Source organism: Solanum lycopersicum, chromosome 4, assembly GCF_036512215.1.
Source record: "Solanum lycopersicum chromosome 4, SLM_r2.1".
NCBI lineage: Eukaryota > Viridiplantae > Streptophyta > Magnoliopsida > Solanales > Solanaceae > Solanum > Solanum lycopersicum.
The window spans coordinates 48503582-48528099 of record NC_090803.1 but is presented as its reverse complement, the minus strand read 5'-3'; the positions used below and the strand labels follow the sequence as shown (position 1 = coordinate 48528099).

Here is a 24518-nt window from a genome sequence, read left to right as displayed (position 1 = left end):
AATCCAAACTTTACCAAAGACATCAACAACTCGATCTTTTATCCCTTTTTTTAGCGTTTTTCGACAGTTGATTTCGAAATCTTCGTCATCGTCAGAATTAAGAACACTGCTTACATTAGATGAAAATTACGATGACTAAGAACTATCAATTGACAATTTTTTTAAAAAAAACTAATGAAGAAGATGATGAAAGAGAGAGATCAATTGAAAAAGAAAACAACAAACAACAAAAATAAAAAAGGATGAACTACTATATTGAAAATATTTAAAAATGATTAACTAGAGAGAGAAACCTTTTGAAATTCAAATTAGAATGAAAAATATAATTGATCAGATTATGGGAGTGAATAGTGGAGAGAAATAATGTATCAATACAATTGAATTTAGGATGAAAAATAGGGTGTTTTGAAATATTTTAAAATAATAGGGAAGAATGAAAAATGTGATAAATTATATTGTGTATATATGTAATATTTTCAAAAAAAAAATTTAGATTATTTTTAAAGATGTTTTCAAATTCAAAATTTTATTTCACACCTATCCTAAAACTCGCGCATCCCACTACCAATTCCCCAACACCCAAAATATTTTTAAGTTTATTTTAAAAAGTATTTTAAAAATCTTATTTTTCACCCTTATCCTTGACCAATTCTCCTCCCACCCTCCCCCCCCAAACACACACACTCAAAAAAAAAAAAAAATTTAGTTTTTTAAAAATATTTTTAACTTCAAATTTTTATTCCCTCTCCCCCAAAAAGAAAAAAAAGATCAATTTTATTTTCAAAAATTATTTTCAATTTCAAAAATTGTTTTCTATTCTAATAAAACTAAAAAATATTTTTTAAAAAATATTTTTCATTCATAAATCAAACACTAAAAATTATTTTCAAAAAATATTTTCTACTCACCAATCAACATGAGAAAATAAATCTAAAATTTACTTGTTTTATCCAAAATTTACTTGTTTTCAATGAGAATATTTTCGATAAAAGAAACACTTTCTTCCATACCAAACACAACCCTAAATAACAAATATTATCTTAATATAACAACAAAAAATTGAATGTAAACTTTTGACCCGAAGTAGTCGGTCTGTAACGTCATTTCCCTCGCTGTTAAACCCCTATTTCTCTTGCTCTTACAAAAAGAAGCAAAAATCCATCCAAAAGCCTTATCCCCTCAATGAACTCTCACTTCTTTCTGTAATAATAATAATTTCAAATTTCACCTCCAATGGCTGGCCTTTCCATACACCTGCCTTTCAATTCCAAATTCAATCTCCCAATTCCTTACACTTCAATTTCCCGGTCCATAGGCAGCAGGGTTAAGGCGTCAGTTTCATCACAGCCGCGGAAAACCAGAAGGAAAAAACAGCAACAACATCAGCTCAAGACGGTCGATGATGACGGTTCTATGGCCTCTGGAACGGAAAAAGTGTTAAGGCTTGTTTTCATGGAGGAATTGATGGAACGAGCTCGAAATGCTGATTCTGCAGGTGTATCTCAAGTCATTTATGATATGATTGCTGCGGGTCTCTCCCCTGGACCTCGTTCTTTCCATGGATTGGTTGTTGCTCATGTACTTCATCGTGACAATGATGGCGCTGTAACTGCCTCTCTCTCTCCTGTTTAAATGCAACATCTGCCTACTTCCTACAAGCTTAATTTTGTTTAATTTTTCTGTATTATTAGTGAAACTAGTAAAATAACCGGTACTTTACAAATATCACAAAATTTGTAAAGTATAACTTAAAAGTATATCCGGCATTTTTAATTAAGTATCACAAAATTTATAAAGTATTACTTAAAGTATATCCGGCATTATTAGTAAAACACTATATTATCTTACATGCAAGATTTCGTAATAACAAACATTAATAATGTAAAGGAAAATGAAAATTATTACATCTTAGCATTTATCCTTAATAACATAAGTATAAATTAGTGATTGTTAAAAGACATACTAGGATTTGTAACATAGATCTTAGTGAGTCATTCAATAAGAGCAAAATACACAAATATTTAATTGTGAATGAGGAGGAGAAGGAGAAGGAGAAGAAAATACTAAGAGGTTTAGAATTTTCGTAGTTTTATAATTTATAATGAGAGGAAATCCCTCTATTTATAGACAATTGCAACTATTTGGAAAAGTTGCAACCCTTTAGAAATGTCACAACCTTTCATAAAAGTTGCAACTCTTCGTCAAAGTTGCAACTTTTCATAAAAGACGCAACTTTTCATAATAGTCGCAACTCTTCATTAAAGTCGCAACTTTTCATAAGAGTTCAACTTTTCGTAAAGTCACAACTTTTCATCAAAGTCACAACTCTTCATTAAAGTCATAACTTTTATAAAAGTCTATAACTTTTACAAAAGTCATAACTTTTTACAAAAGGGGAAGACTAGTTTTGGTAATAAAATAAATTAAAAGGGAATCCTAATTTCTGGTGGCGCCACGTAGGCGGTAGGTTTTCTTTTATATATATATATATATGATATATGATATATGATATGATATTAGGATATGTTATTTATTTCTATCATTCAACGCCATGCTACTATTAAGATACAATCCGATATCTGATTGGTGAAACTTTTAGTGAAATAGATATTACTCAGAATTGCCTCATGGTCATACTAAATAATTTGAGGCTTACCGCAAGCAATTACTGATTGTTTCCTAGTGCTATGATTTAATTTTGTAATTTTATTAGCCCCATTCAGTACTTGATATTTTCAAGACAGACAAGCACACTGACATATGATATTTCGCTGGTGATCATCCACAAAAGACGTTTTTCATCACATGAAAAGTCAGCTAACTTAAACTTTATCATAGAAACATCATTTTTTCTGTTTTTGTTTTATAAAGTCATTCAAATTTGGTTTAGTTAACTAAACAGTAAATCATAGATCAAATTTAATATTTGATATCAGAAAAATGGCAGGACACACTCCAAAATAAGTTAGTTACATATAGGATTAGCTTTATAATTTTATCTCTATTGTGGTTTACTATATTATGTTTACTTCCCTTATCATAACTTTTTGTATGACTTTTAACTCATTATCATTAATTTAAAAAATATTATTTGACTATTTTTCCCTTACAAATGTACTCATTTATTTAGTGAATTTTATGAACACATTTTTTTAATCAAACAGAAGAGTCGTTGTTAGAGTATCAAACAATTCAATGACAAACATAATATCTTAGAGCTTGATATGTTGTGTGGCTTCGAACTGTTACAAAATATCAATATAATGAGCTAAATGTAATTTCAAAATCAACAAAGGGATTAGTGTTATGAAGAGAAACTTTGGAGAAGATCTCTGTAATTGGTCCATTACACTTAATATGTTTTATTAACTTGACTAGCTATTTGGATTGCAATGTCATATTTCCAGTACAAAATATATAAGTTCAGGTGAAATTTACTTTATAATTAACTTGGCGAGAGTTGGATGACTTTTAAAAGTGATTTTGTGTTATAAACTGTAAGTTAAATGATTATAATGAGACAAAAAATAGAAAAGTGACTTTTGTGTGATAAAGTTGGATGACCACCGGTGAAATTTACTCTGTATATGAGCATGTTTTACTTTGTTTCCTTTCTTCTGATTTTCCAATTAGAAAATTTGTCTTCAAATTAATGATTTAAGCTTGATTGCCACCCTTGTCTAGGAATTAAGCTCTCCTTTTTGGTATATCCTCTACGTGTTAACTCTTCTGCTTGTAAAGCTTCTTGTGTATTAATTTTTCTTATGTCAGCTGCATTTCATTTAAGCCAATATTACTGAACCTGGCCATACAAATTTAAGCCAATAATACTGAACGCGGCCATACAAATTTTGGACGCACTAAATGATAGGTTTACCATGGGATTGAACTCATCTGATATCCTGCAATGGCAGATGCATGCTCTTAGAAGGGAGTTGAGTGAAGGTCTTCGGCCTCTACACGAAACATTTTTGGCATTGGTTCGTTTGTTTGGTGCCAATGGTCTTGCTACGAGAGGCTTAGAGATTCTTGCAGCAATGGAGAAATTGAATTACGACATTCGCCAAGCTTGGCTAGTTCTTGTTGGTATAGTGAAAGCAAGCACCTAGCTTGATTTGTTGCATTAATTTTATTCATATTCTCATAAACCATTCTTTCGTTGAGTTTTAAGTTTGTATTATCCTTGGAGCAGAGGAGCTTGTACGGAGTAATCATCTAGAAGATGCCAACAAAGTGTTTCTCAAGGGTGCTGAGGGTGGACTCAGAGCAACTGATGAGATCTATGATCTCCTGATAGAAGAAGATTGTAAAGTAGGAGATCACTCAAATGCGTTAACTATTGCCTATGAAATGGAGGCTGCTGGCAGAATGGCTACTACCTCCCATTTCAATTGTCTTTTGAGTGTGCAGGTACTTTTAATACTACTGTATCTTAACTCAATGTATCTTTGTCTTTTATCAGATAAGAAGCTCAACTTTCAGTATATAGAAAAAAGAAAATCCTACCAGAAGTGTTATTGAGGAGAATATCCATTAATTGCAGAAAAAGGCTGCAGCATCTCTAAGATATATTTTTTTTAGATTTCTTTTTTATGATGATAAAATCCTATTGCAACACATTCCGTACAGTTATGATCTTCCATACAAACTCAAGTTGCACAGCATATTGGGTGTGTTCGAGCTTGAAGCCTAAAAGAGTATGAATCATGGGTTTTGATAAATTGGAATTTGGTCATTGGTAACTGCATTGGATTCTTTCATTACTAGAATAATATATTATAGTGCACATTTTCATGTCATATCAGCCATCTGAAAATATAATTTTGCTGGCATTCTCATTGATGGTGAAACTTCTACTGAATATTGGCTTTCAAAAGTTGCAACATATGAAGGTATATTTGAAAATCTCTAGGTTTATAAATTTGAGTTAAGCAAGTTAATCGGGGGTGATTTGTGTAAGTTAGATGACAATATCTTACGGTCCTTTTGATCCTTCTTGTTTCAAGATTAGTGGAGCTTCTTTCTATTTAGGAGTTCTTGTTTAAATGATCCTTCAATTTTTTCATGTTTTTTAATCAACTATTGAAAGAATGTTAAGACCAAAAGAGGTAAACTGGCTGAATGTATGAAATCCTTAACTAATTTTAGTTACAGTAACAGTGGACTTGTTTATTATATAGGTTTCTCTAATTCTTGTTTTTTGTTTTCCAGGCTAGCTGTGGGATACCTGAAATTGCTTTTGCGACATTTGAGAATATGGAATATGGTGACGGTATGTAGTTTCTTTCCCTTGTTAAGCTTGTAGTTGACCCACTTTGATTCCTTCATTTGTGCTTGAGCTAAATGCTTTCAGTATTTGCCTGGATTGTGATACTGGGCAGAAAATATGACTTATTTGTTATATTTTGGATCAAGAAGTGCATAAATGTTTATAGGATGCATCTGAAGTTTAACCTTTAACTCACTTAAAGATATTCATTATGAGCGACTAAAATGAGGTTGCTCTGAATTGGATCAAATAGGAGATTGAGTAATAATACTTCTGTTATTTTTGAACTATACAACAATGGGTTGGCTAGTGTTGGGTTGTAAACAAGAAGTGTGTATACATCGGCTAGGGAAGAGTCTTCAAGTTGTTAAAAGTGGACTGTTTGACTACATAACTCCTGGACTTCTCCCTTGTTGGCTTCACTAAGGTCTTGTTTTGTAGTGCAGTATACTGTGGAAAAGTATTTCTTTCAATAGTGCTTCCAGAGGAGATTAAGCACTTCATTAAACATTTGGTATGGTTATTTTTTAAAATACCTCTATTGTCTTGTAAAGATATGACACTTGAGCCTTACTCAACCCAAAAATTAGCTCATGAGATCCAAAAGTTAGCTCATGAGGGGAGGTTTGTCCAAGTCCATATAAAGAGACCAATATCTCATCCCTCTACCGATGTAGGACTTCTTAACACTACCCCGCACATCCAGATCTCAATTGGAGCATGGACACTTACAAATGGGGGCTCAACATCAGTGAACAATAAATTGGGATGCGTCTGTCTCTGATACCACTTGTTAGGATTGAAATAATTCGATGTCATGTGGAAGCTAACAAAGCAAACCTCGATAGACTATGAGTAAGAAGACAAACGAGAAATATATCAAAAGAGATACAAACATTTAACATAGTTTGGTCAACTGACCTACATCCACAAGAGGAGATGAACAATTCTGTATATAAAAGAGAGTACAAAATATGAGAGCAATAAACTCATAAAGTTCACTCAGAATTAAAAGAAGTGTACAGTGCACACTGTTAGGATCGAATTCACGCACACACACTAGATGAATGAAGAACATAAGAACTTTCAAGAGAAAGAGATGAGAGATCTAGAGAGAGAAGAGAAAACCCAATATTTCGTGGTAACACCCCGTGAGTAAACTTCCACGGCGGTGAGGTATATTTATATTAATAAATCAGAGTATTTTTGGTTACAGAGAATAAATAGAGAATAAATAAGAAAGCCTAAAATTTAGATCGGGGCGTTGCCCCAAACCCCGCCTCCATAACCCCCTGGCAACCTCACCGCGGAGGTTAAACCGCGTAAACAGTTATATATATTAATCAGGCTCCACTACCTAACACACACAAGTGTTAACACTTCTAACTCCATAACTAATTTCATCAATCAACATAGTATCTTTTGCAAGTAGCATGTATCATGAGAGCTCTTCATATTTATTTATTGGTTTGCTCATCTTTAAATAGGGTTGACAAGTATGGAAAAATCCTCTCTATCTAGTCTAACTGTCATCACACTTGTGACCTTTCTTTTTTACAGATATTGAAACAAAATGATTGTTTTGGGTGTATTCATATCTCTCAGCAGGCTACCCTATATGCAAATTGCGTGAAATATCTCTCTTCTCTCTAGTTAAAACATGTGAAAAACACTAACACCTCTAATTTCCCGGTCAGACTGAGCAATCAAAATTGACCGATGGAGCAAAACAACACGTGAAATAGTTCCGAGGATGACCCTGCTTGTGGAGAAGACAGATATATATAGCAGAACTCTAATTTGTATATGTGATTGATTGATTCGTCTACAAAATTACTTCTTTCTTTTTAAGTTCCTCGTGATCCTTCTTCTTTTAGAGCCACATTGTTAAAGTTCTCATATGACGTATCCCTATGCTAATTTATTTTCTAATATCCGTATCATGATCCATTTATCCATCATGCATCTGCTTTTGAAGCACTTGCATCCAGTCCTGTTTTAAAATTTCAAGTACCTTGTTCAGTAAAAATAGAAGATAAAGTTGCTTTTGAATCTTTAATTTTATTATGCTGGAATAATTCTTTGTAATTTTGTTGTCTTTCCTGGCAGTAGTTACTCACAGAGTGTTAACTGATAACGACCAATATTTCTATCAAATGAATAAGCTGATCATTAACTTTGTTTTGGCAGATCATATGAAACCTGATACGGAGACGTATAATTGGGTTATCCAAGCATATACAAGGGCTGAGTCCTACGATAGGTAAGTTCTGAATCATACTCATGTTTATTCGTAGTTTCATCTTCCCAACCATGCTATCAAAATTAGCTGAAGCCTGCAGAGATTCAAGCTGCCGATTTATGTATACACAGAGCTCCAGGTGATCTGGGTTTATGTTTCTATAGTTAAAGAGCTAAAATGATTTTCCAACTCTGCCCACACATGCTCATAAAGATGTCTTTAACAGAATATATCATTTACCATTTGTTTGAGTGCACCTTAGAATCTACCAATAACTGCCAGCTAAACTGAGTTTAATGTAGGATTTATAATTAAGGGTGTTTAATGAACAGGTGGATCAAGATTGGACAGGTCAAAGTCAAAACAGGTTAAACAGAAGTAAAGGTCTTAGCCTAACCCATTTAAAGTTTGTTCGTAGCAGTATAAGTTGGGTCAAATCAATGTTGTGTTGGGTCATACCCAACTTTCCCAACTCAAGGCCACTTCTCAAACACATTTCTTGTTGCAGCTGACACAATTTTTCTCTCTATCCACTTATTTCATTTGTTTATTTTAATTTTTAGTGAGAGAATTGAGTAATTTATTGAGTACTATTAGCTAAGCCTCTGAATAGTGGCTTGAATACCAAGTTTTTGGTTTTATTATTTTTCTTTTTACCAATTTTAGCCCAAAACTTTAATAGGTCAATTTGTGCCCAACCATTATGATCCTTCCTTGAATTATTAAGCACCGATTTGTAAAATTTTCGATTACATAAAATTGAGGTATGACGCTCCTGTACAGACTTTGGAACTTGGAGTATGTTTTTAAAATTTGTGACTTTTCACCCGCAAGAGTTGCCAAGTTTGTTGATTAGGTAATTCCCCGAATTGGGGATTTCGGGCTTGAAACCTCCTGCATGCTTTCTCTCGAGCTGATCGCATATGGTTTGTTAGTGTTTTTTTACCTCTCCAGTGTGGTTTGCGGGCTATTATACTGGAGCTGGTTTTATCATGTGTGCACCCAAAGGGTAGCGGCGGTGGGTTGTCTTGTCAACATGTTTTTTTGATGCACTGGTTTTGTTCTTCACTGTTGATTAAAGTGTTATACATCTTTCTGACATTTTCTTCATGTGAACTTTGGTGGAGAAATGCTAAAATTTTGTACTTATAGCATGTCTAATCATTCAATCTTTACTGAAGCTTTTTGTCTGACTGTTAGAGTGCAGGATGTTGCTGAGCTACTTGGGATGATGGTTGAGGACCACAAACGTTTGCAACCAAACGTGAGAACCTATGCGTAAGAAACTTTCTTTTATTCTATCTTCAATAAGTTTTCGTAGCATGAACGTTTCTCTGTTTTTAGAAAGTACTATTTTGATTATTCATCTTGAAACGTCTCATTTTCCCTGCTGCGGCAAGACTCTGGTATGATCCAATCACATTTCTTGGATCTTTTTTTCTCCAGTTTGTCCATCTTTTACGACAAGCTCAAAGTTCTACTTATTTTATTTTTTTGAACAGTGGGAGAACTTTTTTTGAATTTTTTGTCGATTTGAGAAGTTCCCAACTTAAGAAACTGTAACCAGGGGACAAGCCCAAAGTTTGATCCTGGGGAATTAGGTTTACTGATAACTTTGGGCAGCTTTTCTTATTAAGAAAAGATACTTAATTCTTGGAAACTCTCTTAATTGGGTGGAAATTTGTACTGAGCCTTCTTGTCAGCAAAATTTTATTCCTATAGTTGATTCTAGGGAATATAAAATACATAGCATGAGCTAGTTAAGCAAGGAGTAGTACTTTTTTCTTTTTGTGTACTCTGTTTACTTGTTTCTAAAGTTCGGTTGCTAACCTTTTGGTTAGCCAACTGCATAAATGGAAGCAAGGAAGTCATCATTGTATTAATTAGTACATCGCTATGCACCCACACTCAGCTTGTGTAGAAGTTGCCTCCCCCACCCCCACTCCCCCAAAAAAGGATTTGTATGATGACTTTTCGTGTTCTTTTTTCAGTTTGTTGGTTGAATGCTTTACCAAGTATTGTGTGGTCCGTGAAGCTATCAGACATTTCCGTGGTCTAAAGAACTTTGAAGGCGGAACACAAGTGCTATATAATGATGGGAAGTACGGGGATCCACTTTCATTGTATCTTCGTGCTCTATGTAGAGAAGGTAATATATACTATGGACATTTCAAAACTGCTATTTTTAGGATCAAGTGGTTCTTGTCTGCTCCCCTGAAGGAACAATTCTCTCTGGTACTTCTTTGATTTGTTTGTTATCCGCTTGTGTTCACCTATCACATAGATTTGTTAGGTTATAACTGATAATACAACTAAAAATATACTGATCATTTTATATTGAATATTGAAATGTGAACAAGCTAATGCATAATAGATGTGGAGCGACACCATCAGCATCAACAGAACAATGATAGAGATATGGAAGAGACCTATTTTTTCGCATTAGACGGTAGAGAATATCAAAGAATTATTCAGCTGTTGTTAATTTCCCGTAAAATAAATATCAGTGAGCAATTCAAAATTGGGAAAGGAAAACATGTTACAACTATGCATATCTGATTTTCTTTTGGCTTGGCGGGGAGGGCTGGGAGGAGGGAGCACTGAATGTTGAGCAACCTTTCAAATTGCTGGAGAGCATATTCTCTATCATAAGAAATTTCACTCTTATATACATATATAACGGAACTCTCATTGTGGAAGGGGATAGCCACGAGCCCTGTGCATTCCACCTTTCTTCTATTTCTATCTATATGAAAGCCAGCACCTTTTTTCTTTTTCTCTACTATATTCACCTATTTCAGGTGTTCACTTAAAACCAATATGCTTCAACTGTAAATATCTGATCCGAGAATATTTATTTTCCTCCTTTGTACTTTAAAGCATCCTATTATGTTCTCTTCTGTTTTTTGGCATTAGTTGCCCCTGAGTATCCTTAAGCTCATTTAGGGTGACCTTCATAGTTATTACCCCTTAAATTGGACGCCAGTTGCGAGGGAGAGAGTCATTGGTACCTCCTCAAATTTTTCACCAATTGACACACTTTTTTTTTTGACAAAGGTAACAAGTACACCAATTGACACTTAAACTATGTCAATTACCATATAGATACCTCAACTTGGAAAATGCGTCTCTTGGACACCCAGGAACATATCAAACAAAGTAATCAAATAACGTTACCTGTAATATATGATACTCGTAACTACAAAAATATATAATAGTACAAATATCCAAAAAAGTAAACAAGCGCCCTCAAACACACCTCATCTTCACCCCAACCTCGTAGCCTCCATCCCCACACCCTCACCTCCCGTAGTATTTATTTAGATTATATATATACAAATGCTTTTAGAGTAATAATTTTTGCTTATATACCAAACACAAGAAAATAAGTAAGAACCCACTTGTTTTCCTAGAGAACATTTTCCTTCAAACCGAACACACTCATAGTGTATGATATGTGGATTGATCACACGTCACAAATTCAAACCCTGCCGTAGACAAGAGCCTGGTATTTAAGTGGAGAAGGGTAGACGAGTGGATTCATTATTTACCAAGTCTAGGACTGTGCATGAGCTGACCTCCGGGATTTCTCAGTTATCAAAAACAGAAGGCAGACAGCAACTTTCCTATCCGCCCTCCCCTCTCGCTCCTCCCTATCCCATTCTTCTTCTCTGTGCTTATCTACCGCAGATCCACAAGCAAAGAAGTTCAACAAGAGACTGCCATTGGAAAAAGCATGGAGTGACAGGACTAGAAGTCCGACCATGAAATACCCTGGCAATTACTCCATTTTTTCTCATCTTCTTTTTCTTCAACACACACCAAAACACTCTTTCCCCAAAAACTCTCTAAGAAAAACTGCGAAAACAATAACCATCACCAAAATCGAGACCGCTTCCGAATCATCGAAGCTTCCACCATCACAGGTGTTTCTGTGCTCCGTATACCATTGTTTTTCCACTGGTTCCTCCCATGAAGCTCGTTTCATTCAAAAGCACCAATATTCATTACTATTGTTGTTTTACTATTGAAGCAAAACTGGAAAATTGGTAATAAATAGAGAAAATAAGAAACTAAGAAAAAAATATGATTTGAAGGAACCTCTTCCCCCTGTCTATATTCTTAAATCTAGAGTTTTAACTACTCTCTGTAGCTGGAGCAATTTCCCCCTGTCTATTCCCCTGAACCTTTTTTTTTTGGGGACCTTTTTAGCCCCTTAACTTTAGATTAGCCTTTCGCAATAGAGCTAACAATGTCTTGTATTTTTCTATGATCTGTGATGTATGCATCTTCTTGATGCCTGCTCTGAAATTCATTATCTTATCAAAATATAGAAAGAAAGTAATATGCTTACTAATAATTACTTTGTTTCTTATATTGGTTTCTTATCTGTAAATTATGATGATTTGAGTTTATGTGAATTTCGTAAGTCAAGTTAATATCCATCCATCCTAATTTATGTGATACTCCTTCCTTTTTAACAAGTCCCCCAAAAGAATGATATTTTTCTATATTTAGAAATATTTTTAACTTTAAACTTCTCATTTTACTCTCAATGAGGTGATTTATAGCCATACAATTTTCTATGGCTTGTTTTAGACCCCCACTTTCAAAAGTTGTTTTAGTCCTCTTAACTTATGTGTTCAATCAGACATGTTCATATAAATTGGGACAAACAGGAGTGTCTTATGTTGAGGAATTGAAGCGTTTTTATATTGTTTTAAAGTGGTGGTAACTTAAATGGTGTTTGACTAACAAAAAAGATGAAGAAGAAGGGGCCGGCATTTGGGGAGAAATAGAGGTAGATAAGGTATATAAAAGAATTTCACTATGCCTTTTGAGTTGGAAATGCAATAGAATAACCTCTAACACGCTCAAATATGAAGATAACAAACTTGTGGTGCCAGGTCAAACCCGGGCTTCCAAGCGACACACCTCTACCAAGTAGAGTTGTCTAAATGGCAACTCGGAAAGTTAAGGTGTCTACATGGCAGTTGGTGCCAAGTTTAATGGGCTATCTATGAATTTGAGCCTCATTTATTTTTAAATGAGATAATGTGGTGTAATTTCTTTGTGAGGAGTCTTAGCAAGAATATCAACAAAATGATCTTTTACTCCAGGGAGGATTGTTGAGTTGTTGGAAGCACTTGAAGCTATGGCTAAAGATAACCAGCCAATCCCACCAAGAGCAATGATCTTAAGCAGAAAATATCGTACATTAGTTAGTTCATGGATTGAACCTTTGCAGGAAGAAGCTGAACTTGGATATGAGATAGATTACATAGCCAGGTAAGCATTTTTATGCATGTTAGTATCATATCTCGTTGCATACTTATTGATTTTGACATCATTTGCTTATTTTCCTAATCAATATCTGGGTACAAGCGTTATGATGGAGGTATCAACTAATTATATGCCTAATTTTTGATCTTTGCTTGCGTATTGTGCAATGATTAATTCGACAATCAGGAAAAAAGGCTGTTATTATAGCACCTTGGTTTCTATGTGTATTGCTCCATTGATACCTAGCACTTTAAAATTCATTATTGGGTATTTCCCACTTTGATGACTCTTTGCAAGCTTTCAGCTTGCTCTATTTGCTTAGTGAATTTATCTACTGATTGTGCTAAGGTTGATGGTGTAATATTGAAGTGTGATGCTGGGATAATAAAGCCACTTAGTTGTATGTTGATTTATGTTGACACTTGAGAGTATATCATTTTGGAATTCGCTTGTACTAAAGATGCACATGATGTAACATTATCAAGCTGATAATTCCTTATTTTTTAGAATTGAGGAAACTAACCATTTTTATGTAAATTAGACTTGCATGATTTCCGGGTTGGTGGAGTAGTCACAGGAAAATTATATAGCCTCTAATTCATGACCTTTATTTTTTCCTCCAGGGCTCATTACTGTCACATCTATTCTTTTCTGTTTTTAGCTGATAAGCTCACATTTTTGAGCTTTTCTAGATAGTGGGCATGGTAATTGTACTGATAATAGACTGTCTTGCCCTAATTTCATGTTTAATGGTTGGCTGTTTTTCTAATTGTTTGTTTGTTTGTATATTCATTGTTTTTTCCCTAGGTTTATTGTGGTGATGTTCTACTTCAATTTCTTGCTTTGGTTTTCCACTATAAGATGTGGTTTAATTGGCCGTAACATTCAGGTATGTTGCTGAAGGTGGACTCACAGGTGACCGCAAACGATGGGTCCCAAGAAGGGGAAAAACTCCTTTAGATCCTGATGCCCAAGGGTTTATATATTCCAATCCTAGGGAAACCTCTTTTAAACAAAGATGTTTTGAAGAGTGGAGGTTGCACCACAGGAAGCTTTTGAAAACCTTACTCAATGAAGGACCTTCAATTCTGGGGAAAGTATCCGAGTATGATTACATACGTATTGAGGAGAGACTGAGGAAAGTCATCAAAGGACCTGAACAGAGTGCCTTGAAACCAAAAGCTGCTAGTAAAATGGTTGTATCAGAATTAAAGGAAGAACTAGAAGCACAAGGTTTACCAACAGATGGAACCAGAAATGTACTCTACCAACGAGTGCAGAAAGCAAGGAGAATAAATCGCTCTAGAGGCAGGCCACTTTGGGTTCCTCCAGTTGAGGAGGAAGAAGAAGAGGTAAATGTTATTCCCAGTGTATTAAGTGTAACTAGTTGTCTTGAGATATCATGCAAATCCATGTCATTCCTCACAAACTTTATTGTGTTATTTTTTCAGGTTGATGAAGAGCTTGATGAGTTGATCTCACGTATAAAGTTGCATGAAGGAAATACAGAATTCTGGAAACGCCGCTTTCTTGGGGAGGGATTAAGTGAAAATTATGGCCAACAGTCGGAAATAATAGACTTAGAACCTACTGATGTGGTAGATGATAATGATGCTGTTGATGATATCACCAAAGATGCTGAAGATGATGAGGCAGAAGATGACGAGGCACAAGATGAGGAGGAAGAAGTGGAGCAAACTGAAAGCCAACCAGAAATAAGTGACAGGAAGGACAAGGAAGTTGAAGCTGCAAAACCTCTTCAAATGATTGGAGTGCAACTGCTAAAAGATTCTGATCTAACGGCTAGCTCTTCAAAAAAATCCAGGCGAAGGCTTTCTAGAGTAGCTGCAGTGGTATGACATTTTATGGTGTTCATCGATTGCTAATTATTTGTTATAGCATCTACGTAGAAAGAAAAGTCAGAAGATACAAGCAAGTCATATGTTTGATATCTGCTCTCTCTGTCTCATATGGACCCAAATGGAATATCCACTACATTCCTGTATCTTCCCGTGATATTTTAGTAAATCATTTGGAACAAGATGGGCCTTAATTGGGCAAGACCGTATTCGAAAGATCTATTAAGCCAACCATAAATAGTTTAGGATTGAGGCATTGTTGGTTGATTGATTTAGTTGATGTCTGCTCTCTCGATCCCAGTGGACTCTTTTTCCAATTTCCATCTGAATATCCACATCTCGTCTGGTTCTTCTCATGAAAATTTTTAGTTGTGGACAAGGAAAGTCAAAATCGTCATCGAATTTTTGATGAGCCACATGTCACTCTGAATTCACAATCTTTTCCTTTTTCACCCCAACAGCCAAAATGTAATTTTTGGTGCCTTCTTGTTTCTCATAAATATTGCAGCGATGTGCTTCATCAATAATTTGTTTAATAGTTATGATTCAAAGTAGAAAAACAATTTGGTGAGTAGGGAGAATCATTTTTTTTTTTGAAATAGGTAACTAGTGAGTAGGGAGAATCGTGTGATTACAATTTCCATAGCTGTTGAGGGATTGACATTTATATCATATTTTCCTCTTCCCTCTCCAAGTTCCGACTTTACCTTTACTATATCTACTTTTGTATATTTTAGCTTCATAGTTCGTTCTTAAAATACATCTCTCTGATTCACCATTTTATGAATCTTATAACATTCTGTCTAATCTAGACCACAGAGACGGTGTGCTTTAGGTGACTAAAACTTGTGTGTTTGAATCTGTTGCCTTAGAACATCTTTATTTGTTTCATGGGCAAATGTTTAGCATACAATCAAAAATGGAAATAGTCATCCAGGTAATAACCCTATGTTTCCCTACAAATTACCCTAAAACTTACAAATTTTCGCATAATGACTCATTTACTTCTGGAAACTGCATAAGATTCACAAAAATTGCTGTTTACAAGCATGGGTATTTGATTGATATGTCTTCTCTTATTTGCACAGGATGATGACGATGATGATTGGTTTCCACTAGACATTCATGAAGCATTTGTGGAGCTGAGGAAAAGGAAAGTATTTGATGTATCAGATATGTATACAATCACTGATGCTTGGGGCTGGACATGGGAAAAAGAAATCAAGAACAAAGCTCCTCGAAGATGGTCACAGGAGTGGGAAGTTGAATTGGCGATCAAAGTGATGACAAAAGTATGTTATGATATCCTTTTTAATCTCCTCACCATTTTCAACACAATGTTACATGCAGTCTTTCCTCAATCTACAAGTAACCTCTTGCTAAATAGCATGCGTATAGGTTGAATTTCTATGTAAGTATATGCCGTGACAGATTTTTGAGAGTCCGTGAAACAATGTTGCTGAGAATATCATTAACTAATAAAAGTTGAGTTCCCTCTCAAACTCTTTTATTTTAACATGGTATCCGAGCAGGCAAAGGTCCTGAGATCGAATCTCACTACTACCCAAATTAAAAAGAAATTCCACATGCTTGGCCCATGAAAAGAATTAGACCCGCACGTGAGGGTGCGTGTTGAGTATATCATTAACTAATAAAAATTGAGTTCTCTCTCAAACCCCTGTCATCTCACAAATGTATATTGTTAGACAAGTATAGCTAAACTATCCCTGTTTCCTTACAGACTTAGTAATTAATATCTCTTTGCTCGGTGATTATTCATAGCTCTATGCTAAGATATTGTATTTTGTGTTGAAAAAAAAATGAATTGGTGATATTGCATTTTTTTTGGGGGGGGGGGGGACGACCAACATGTGGGATATGACAGCTAGTTGCATAAGGGAAGCTGCAAAAGAGGTGTTGGGGGATTTCTAGAGGAAACTCTAGTGGACAGGAGATTAGTGGGGGAATGGTGAAGTCTAATGGAAAGTGGAAGCAAATAAGGCTGTTTATGCGAAGTTGGTGGAGAGTAAGAACGAGTATGATAAGCGTACTAAGAGGGAAATGTATAAAGTATCAAGGGAGGAGGCAGAGTTGTCGGTTACACCGGCAAAATGAAAGTTTTCTAATGCTTGCATGCGGAGTTATGAGACAAAGGCCGAGATAAGAAGCTGAACAGGCTAGCCAAGGCAAGCGAAGAAGGCCTAAGACCTCAACCAAGTGAAGTGCATCAAAAACAAAGTTTTGGTGGAGTAGACACTCATTAGATGGAGGGGACAAACATTCTTTCTCAAGCTCTTGAATGATGGGAGGGACATGGACATTATACTGGAGAGTTGGAGCTCTCTGAGAGAAAACAAGATTTCGAGTATTGTAGGTCTATAAAGGTTGATGAGATCAAGTGCTATTCGTAGGATGAGCTGGGAAAGAGCGACCAGGCCAGATGAAATTTCGGTGGAGTTCTGCAAGAATATAGGAGGGTAGGCTTGGAGGGTCGTCTAACTGGATAATATATAGAATTGCAGCAACTATAGTGGTGTTGAGCTGCTAATCCATACAGTGAAAATGTTTGGTGGTGGAGATAAGGGTAAAGAGGGTTGTGTCTAATTCTGAGAATCAATTTGAATTCATGTCGGGGCGAACTACCACAGAAGCCATCTATCTTATGAGGAGGCTAATGGAACAAGATAGGGAGTGGAAGATGGATTTACATATGGTGTTCCTCGTCCTAGAAAAGGTTTATGACAAAGTCCCCAGGGTGGTCCCATGGATATGCTTGGAGGCTATAGGTGTAGTTGTGGCTTATACCAGGGCGATTGAGGACATGTACGATGGATCCAAGACTAGGGTGAGGACAATAGTAAGAGACTAAAAGCACTTTCCAGTCATGATGGGGTTACACCAGAGGTCGACTCTTAGTCCATTTTGTTTTGCACTGGTTATGGGTGAATTGCTGTGGTATATCCAAGGTGAGATGCCATGGTGTATGTTGTTTGCAGATAACATAGTATGGATTGATGAGACTTGTGGAGAAGTTGACTCTAGGCTGGAGGTTCAGAGACAAATCGCGGACTCTAAAGGATTCAAGTTGACCAAGAACAAGACTGATATTTAGGGTTCGTTTGGTAGAGTGTATTAGGAAAAATAATGCATGCATTAGCCTTGTGTGTTAATATTACTAGCATCTTGTTTGGTACTCTTTTCAACCTATGTATAACTAATGCTTGCATCAGTTAAACACTCTGTTGTGTATTAGTGTGTGTATTTGCCATGGATTTCTAGGTATTAGCAATGCAATGGTTTTATGCATTAGCAAGATTAAAGACCCAATTGCCCTCGATACCTTTTTACATCTTTTCTACCATAATAGTGGAGGGTATCTGAGGGTATCTTTGTAAATTATTTTTTTATGCAATGCATGCTATTTTTGTATGCATCAAACTAAATAATGCATAAAAATAATCTATGTATAACTAATGCAAGCATAACTAACACATGCATTGCTAATGCAAGCATTAGTAATACACTCTATTTAGCATTATTCTTATACACTCTACCAAACGACCCCTTCATTGATGCTATGCATTAGGTTGGCGCAAAAGTTAGGCTTGATGCTTAGGTCATCCCTATAAGAGGATGTTTCAAGTATTTGGGGTCAATTCAAGGTAATGGTGAGATGAATTATAATGTCACATATCGTATTAGTGTTGGATGGGCAAAATGGAGGCTTGCTTCTAGAGTCTTGTGTGATAAGAAGATACTTTCAAAACTAAAGGTAAGTTCTACAGAGTGGTAGTTAGACCAACTATGTTGTATCGGGCAGAGTGTTGGCCAGTCAAGAACTCTCACATTCAGAAGGTGAAAGTTATGGTGATGAGGATGTTGAGATGGGTGTATCAGCATAGTAAGAGAGATAAAATTATGAATTGAGATATCCAAGACAAGTAGGAGTGTCTTCCATGGTGGAGAAGATGAGGGAATTGAGGTTAAGATGATTTTGGCATATGAAGAGGAGAAGTGTAGTTGCCCCAGTGAGGTGTGAGAGGTTAGCAATGGCGGGCGATAGGTTAGGTAGATGCAAATCGAAGAAGAATTGGGGAAAGGTGATTAGACAAGACATTTGAGCTGACCGAGGAGCAACCTTAGATAGGAAGGTTTGGAGGTTGCGGAATAGGGTAGAAGGTTAGTTGACAGTTGAGCGTTCTCTGGCTTCCTGCAGAATACGCATGGTGGTCGTACTTGTACCTACTTTCTTACCAATAAATTAATACTATTCTCGTAGTTTCTTGTTCTTAGATTTTGGTTATCACATGTGTTCTTTTGTGCTTCGGTTATCACATTATTTTGTTGTGGTTACTGCTCTTCCTTTTTTATGTTGTGTACTACTCTCCATTTTGTATTATTTTGTTGTTGTTACTGCTTCCATTTCCGTATTCCCTTTTTCAATCTGCTTTGAATGCTTTATTTAAGCTGAGGGTCTATCGTAAGCAACCTCTTTATTGTTATGAGGTAGGGGTAAGATTTGCATATACTCTACCCTCCCATACCCTACTTATGAGATTACACTGCATATGTTGTTATTGCATTTTGTGCTTTTACCGTCTACCTATATCTTTTATTTAATACACAGAAAGATAGTAGTTTAGAACACTCAACATATTCACATGAATGATGCCTACATTTAACACTTGCTCTTCCAGATTTTTCATTTTACCAATTCATGCTTCTTCCTAGAAACTTTCATTGTGGCAGTTATGGATCAGAATTTGGTATGACTGGTGGCCAACTTCCTGATGACTGTCTCTCATCTTTGGTTTGAGAAGGAGAATTAAATGAACCCAACATTGAAGATTTGGTTCAATAAAGTTTCATTTTTTCCAAGATTTTCCTACATAATCCAACGTTAGTCTATTATGGTCTTATGAAAAAATCGTTAGCTGCAAAGGATACTCAAAACTCACCTTCATTTTCTTTGCTTCCTGTATCATTATTATCAGCTGTTGCTGCATATACTGAAGTCACTAGTGACTCCAAGCCACGGTAAAACCATACCGGATCTAATGTTCTTACAACTTTCTTGGTTCTTCTTTATTTAGTTTTCTTTGTAGCATTCTCCTGTAACGCTTTATAGGAGTTACAGTCTTGCTTTTCTAGATCTCTTTAAATATTAAGTCTTTCTGGATTTTGGAAGTGATATATCAATAAATTTTCAGTGAACGAAGCCTAGAGTTTTACAACTTTGTTTTCTAATATTGTTGTTCTATTCTGATAGTGAATTATGACATTCTAGCAGAACTGGTTCTATGCTATTTCCTGTCCTTGTAATTAGTGAACTTGGCTTCATGTATGGATTCTTCTGTTTTGCAGTTGTAAACGAAAAATGTTTCTGTCTCAGGTAATAGAATTGGGTGGGACACCAACAATTGGTGATTGTGCTATGATATTGCGTTCTGCAGTACGAGCTCCTATGCCTTCTGCTTTTTTGAAAATTTTGCAGACAACACATAGTCTTGGTTATGTATTTGGAAGGTAAGTTTGGTTTACCTGAAATACTACCTTTTTTATGAATTATGTTTTCGTGCTACTTGCATCAGACTAGCAACAAACAAATAAATGATATAACATCAGCAAAAAGAAGGTTTACACAAAGATTGGCTAAACAAATTGAGTTGCCTTTAGATATTCAAGCTGAGATCGTGTTTACTATATATTGGTTCACTTCCAGCAAATCTTTCTGCTTTGCTGTGCTTCTACTACCATAATTTATCTTGTATATCCTTATCATGGTCTTATCTAAAAGTTTAACGTATTATTTAAATTGATTTATTGATCTTAACCCATTCGTTGCAGCCCTTTGTATGACGAAATCATCATATTATGCCTTGATCTTGGGGAGCTTGATGCTGCAATTGCCATAGTGGCAGATCTAGAGACTAGCGGAATCAAGGTCCCAGATGAAACCCTTGATAGAGTAATTTCTGCCAGGCAGGGTAGTGATACTCCTGTTAATGGTTCGCAATAGGGGATCTGCATATTGCAATTTTACTTGTAGGTTAGGAGGAATTTAGAATAGCATACCATAAATGTTGTAGCATATAGAGTCTCAAAACAAACAAGCGCAGAATGGAGAGTTAGTTGTAAGCAAAAATAGATATGGTTCATTCTTGAGTGTTGCTTCCAACACCTTGTCATTGGTGTAAAAAGTTGAAATTTACATACTTGGTACGTGAGTAGAAGTTGTTAATACGTAAACAACCGTGTTTGATTTACTGGTTCATTGTCAGCAGTAATAGAGAAGTTGATTTGCTGGTTCATTGTAAGAACTGTGTTTTATTCTGTATACCCATTAGATGGCATGGTTTAGAAAACTGAGGTTATACAGTTTTTTCAAAAGATGGACAAAATGATACACAGTAGTTCTTGCAACTTTTCAGTGCCCAGTTAAGACCCTCAGGACATTGTTTATTTAAATTTTTATTCTATAAAGGTTTTGATATTTTAACCTACTAATGACTGTTATTTTAGTTGATTTGAAAATAATTGGATTAAGAAATCAATCTTGTGTCTCCAACAATGGAATGGTTTTCATGTATGGGTTTTTCTGTGATCTCTGTATTAGTGTTTTAAAAGGTGTAAGCGTAGTAAAAATGCATTAGCATGACTTGTGGCGGTGAAAGTATCATGATGTGTAAGCCCCATAAGTCTTGGACTCTTCGTATATGTATAGGGCATTTGATGAGTTTGTTTGGGATGTTAACCCAATTAATCTCTACTAATTAAGACTAAAATTGCTAAACAAGCCCTTGAACTTATATCAAAAACTACAAAAATTTTCTCGTAAGTTTTGACAACTTAAAAGTATCTTGTAAATCAAAATATACTTTTTTTAGGTCGTTTTTAATTGAAAGTAACCAAATGTACTTATTTATATTATTTCTTAAAAGTTTGGGTCATCTATCTCATTATATTTTAATTCCGATTTGGCAAAATCATTTTTTTTCATGTGGTCAATTATAACTCGGCCACATCATGTCAGAATTCTGAAAGTATTTGTGGAGTTAAAAGAAAATCCTCCCCTATTTAAAAAAAAATATTCCCCCCAAAAAATGAAAATTAGTTTAAATTTTTAAAAATCTACATTGCTTCATGTTTTTTTGTTGTTTTTGAGAGTATCTTTGTTCCCTAGTATTTTTAATTTTATGTTCAAATTTTCAAGTGATTTAGAGTTGTGGAGAAAATTCTATCATTAAAAGATGTTGGAGTTTTGAAACTTTCAAGAAGTTTCAAGTGGATCTTGTTGAGTTAGTTTGAATCGAGCTAAAAAAATTTTGAATTTTGGTACTAGCTCGGAGGGAAGCTACTCTTGAAATTTGAGGTGATTTCGTAAATTGAAAAAGTTCTCGAGAAAAAAGAAGTAAAAATAATTTATTTGATCTAAACCCCAATTGAAAAATGTTTAAGATTGTTTGGGGTCTTATTGATGTAAAAAATGATTTTGCGAAATCATAGCTATAAAATAATGACATGAATTAATTTTTTCTCAAAGATAATGACATAAATGAACCAAACTTTTAATGAATAACATAAATGAATGTTCTTTTTTAAAGAAAAAGTTTGATCACATATTTGAGTTTTTTTTACCCTAAAAATAAAGAAGACAAAATTAAAAAATACGCTCAAATTAGTTCTCCTGATGCATTTGGGAAAGAAATCAAATTAAGCCTAAAGAGTAAATTAAATACTGCTCTTGAACAACTTGTTCTGTAGAACAAAGGAATTGAGAAGAAAAAGAGAGAGAACTTTGTAGTGATATTTTACAGTTCGATGCCTTTACAATTTTTTTTTTGGTAAAATAGGATACTTATATTAATAATTTAATATGCATCATCACATGAGATGGACCGAGCGGGACGCTTGCTTAGTAGTGTAAGGGAGGATTCAACATCATTGTAGCCATACATTAGGAGCTAACATTGGCTTTTGAAGCCTAATAAAAAATGTTCCTTCCTTGTCTGCTTCCAGGTTCCAGCGCTTTTGAGACAAACATCGGAGGAACATCCACGCATAAAAAAGAGTTATAATTATACTATTTTTTATCTTTCCCTTGCTAGTGCATCTGCCAGCGTATTTGTTTCTCTAAACGAGTGGTGGATTGAGGGGCTTCCCAGCCTGCGTAGCAAATCCCTGCAATATTTTAGAAGCATGTTAGTGTAACATGCGTGATCATTCATTATGATGCTTATGAGTTCCTTACAATCTGGTTGATTTCTACCGGCATTAGACCTCAGCCCCTGTATTAGTTCTATTAATTCTACTCTATATTGTTTGTCATATGAAGATTTTCTACGAAGCCTACTATCCATTCTCCTTTGGTGTCTCTTATGATTCTACCTATTTCGCTTTTGCCTGGGTTACCTATTGAGGATCCATCAGTATTCAACTTGTATCCTTGTATAGGGGGAATCCATCTGATCAAAGTTTTGATAGTTTTTTTCTTTGGCTAGGTGTTTCCCGTAAGGGTTTAGAAGTTGATGGCTTGGTTAAAAAAAGTTTATCATGCAGATGTCAGTTTTAGTGTTCTGGTGGTAATTTTCATTTCTCTTAAGCCATATGTTCCATAGAAAGAAGGGGAACCCCTCTTTCTAGCTAATGTATTTTGTGCTTAAATGCACCCGGAGTTTTTTATGATGCTTAGCCTTTCACCCCTTAGGTATTTTCAATTTGATTTATGGAGTGTAGCACTTTAAGATTTTTTCACATTTTTTTTGCAGTATGACATTCTACAAAAATATGTTTTATTATCTCCACTTTTACATATGTGGCATAAAATGTCTATCTTTATTCCTATAGAATGTGAATATTTTCAAGTAGGTAACCTGTTGGCATAGCCAGATGAAATATTTTATTTTGTTTGGGCAGTGAAGGGGCCATATCCAACTGAAGCTATCGATTCTGATGGTCTTGTCATGTTCTGCTAGAAATTTATATACTGAGGTCGTTGATAGAGTCCCTCGAGGGCTTGGCCTCCACACAACCTTATCCTTTATGTTATGGGATATGTAGGTACAACTAATCTGAAGGAAGATATCTTTCGATGACGAAGAATTTTTCGTCTAAGTTAAGAATATTGTTCTCTATGATTACTTCTCCTAATCTAATGTTATTTTCTTCTTTTCTAAGGACCCTGTATTTGTTCCCTAATTGTTTTCCCATTTGGTAGCCAAACATTGTACCAGAAGGATGTCGACTTCTCATCTCCCAAAACCCATCCCATACCTTTTCTTCATATATTTAAGCCTATTAGCATATCTTTCCAGAGTTTGCTATGTGCACGGTTAGCTTTGGCGTTGATCTTTTACAATTTGATGCCTTTACAATTGGGGTTGATCTCCTATTTATACACTATGAATTAAAAGCACACTCCCATAGTTATTTAAAATTAATTGGGCTACAGTGTTAATGACTAACAAACTAACACGTGCGACTCACATGACCGCTAACCAAACTAACAACTTATCTATCAAATTGGCACATATCATATCCCAACTAGACCGCACTAGATTCAGGGGATTTTTAAAAAAAAGGTAACAGTAAGGTTTCAAAATAAATGGGCGGTGACATAAGTCTTAAGTATTGGGTGTAGGTGATAAATATGTGATTAATGAGTAAGGGTTGTGGAGTTTTCCTCAAGTTTATAAGTTGACAGTTTGGTCCACTAAATTAAATGTAAGGTAAAAAGAAATTGACCACAACCAATTTTAGTGGGAATTAAATGAGGGGTAAAAGGGTAAATTGACTAAACCAAACCTAATTTAGTCAATTTTGGAGGGAAAGGGAAGCCATCATCGAGCCAAAAAAGGAAATAAAA

General features: G+C 35.2%; 1 protein-coding gene across 1 annotated transcript; it reads left to right on the top strand.

Annotated features, from left to right (window-relative positions):
• Positions 1-1065: 1065 nt before the first annotated feature.
• On the top strand, positions 1066-20964 carry LOC101246046 (uncharacterized). Its single transcript, XM_004237460.5, has 13 exons — positions 1066-1605; positions 3915-4086; positions 4193-4410; positions 5212-5272; positions 7460-7532; positions 8712-8789; positions 9503-9660; positions 12632-12800; positions 13684-14146; positions 14246-14647; positions 15742-15945; positions 20046-20179; positions 20501-20964. The coding sequence occupies exons 1-13, from the start codon at positions 1234-1236 to the stop codon at positions 20670-20672; spliced, it is 2676 nt and encodes an 891-aa protein (XP_004237508.1). The 5' UTR covers positions 1066-1233; the 3' UTR covers positions 20673-20964.
• Positions 20965-24518: the final 3554 nt, after the last annotated feature.

What these genes read in the sequence shown, in the direction of transcription:
- LOC101246046 (XM_004237460.5), top strand. Translation starts at nt 1,234, where the DNA reads ATGGCTGGCCTTTCCATACACCTGCCTTTCAATTCCAAATTCAATCTC. An exon ending in ATTGTCTTTTGAGTGTGCAG is followed by an intron (nt 4,411 to 5,211) that starts GTACTTTTAATA and finishes TTTGTTTTCCAG; the next exon opens with GCTAGCTGTGGGATACCTGA. An exon ending in GAATATGGAATATGGTGACG is followed by an intron (nt 5,273 to 7,459) that starts GTATGTAGTTTC and finishes TTGTTTTGGCAG; the next exon opens with ATCATATGAAACCTGATACG.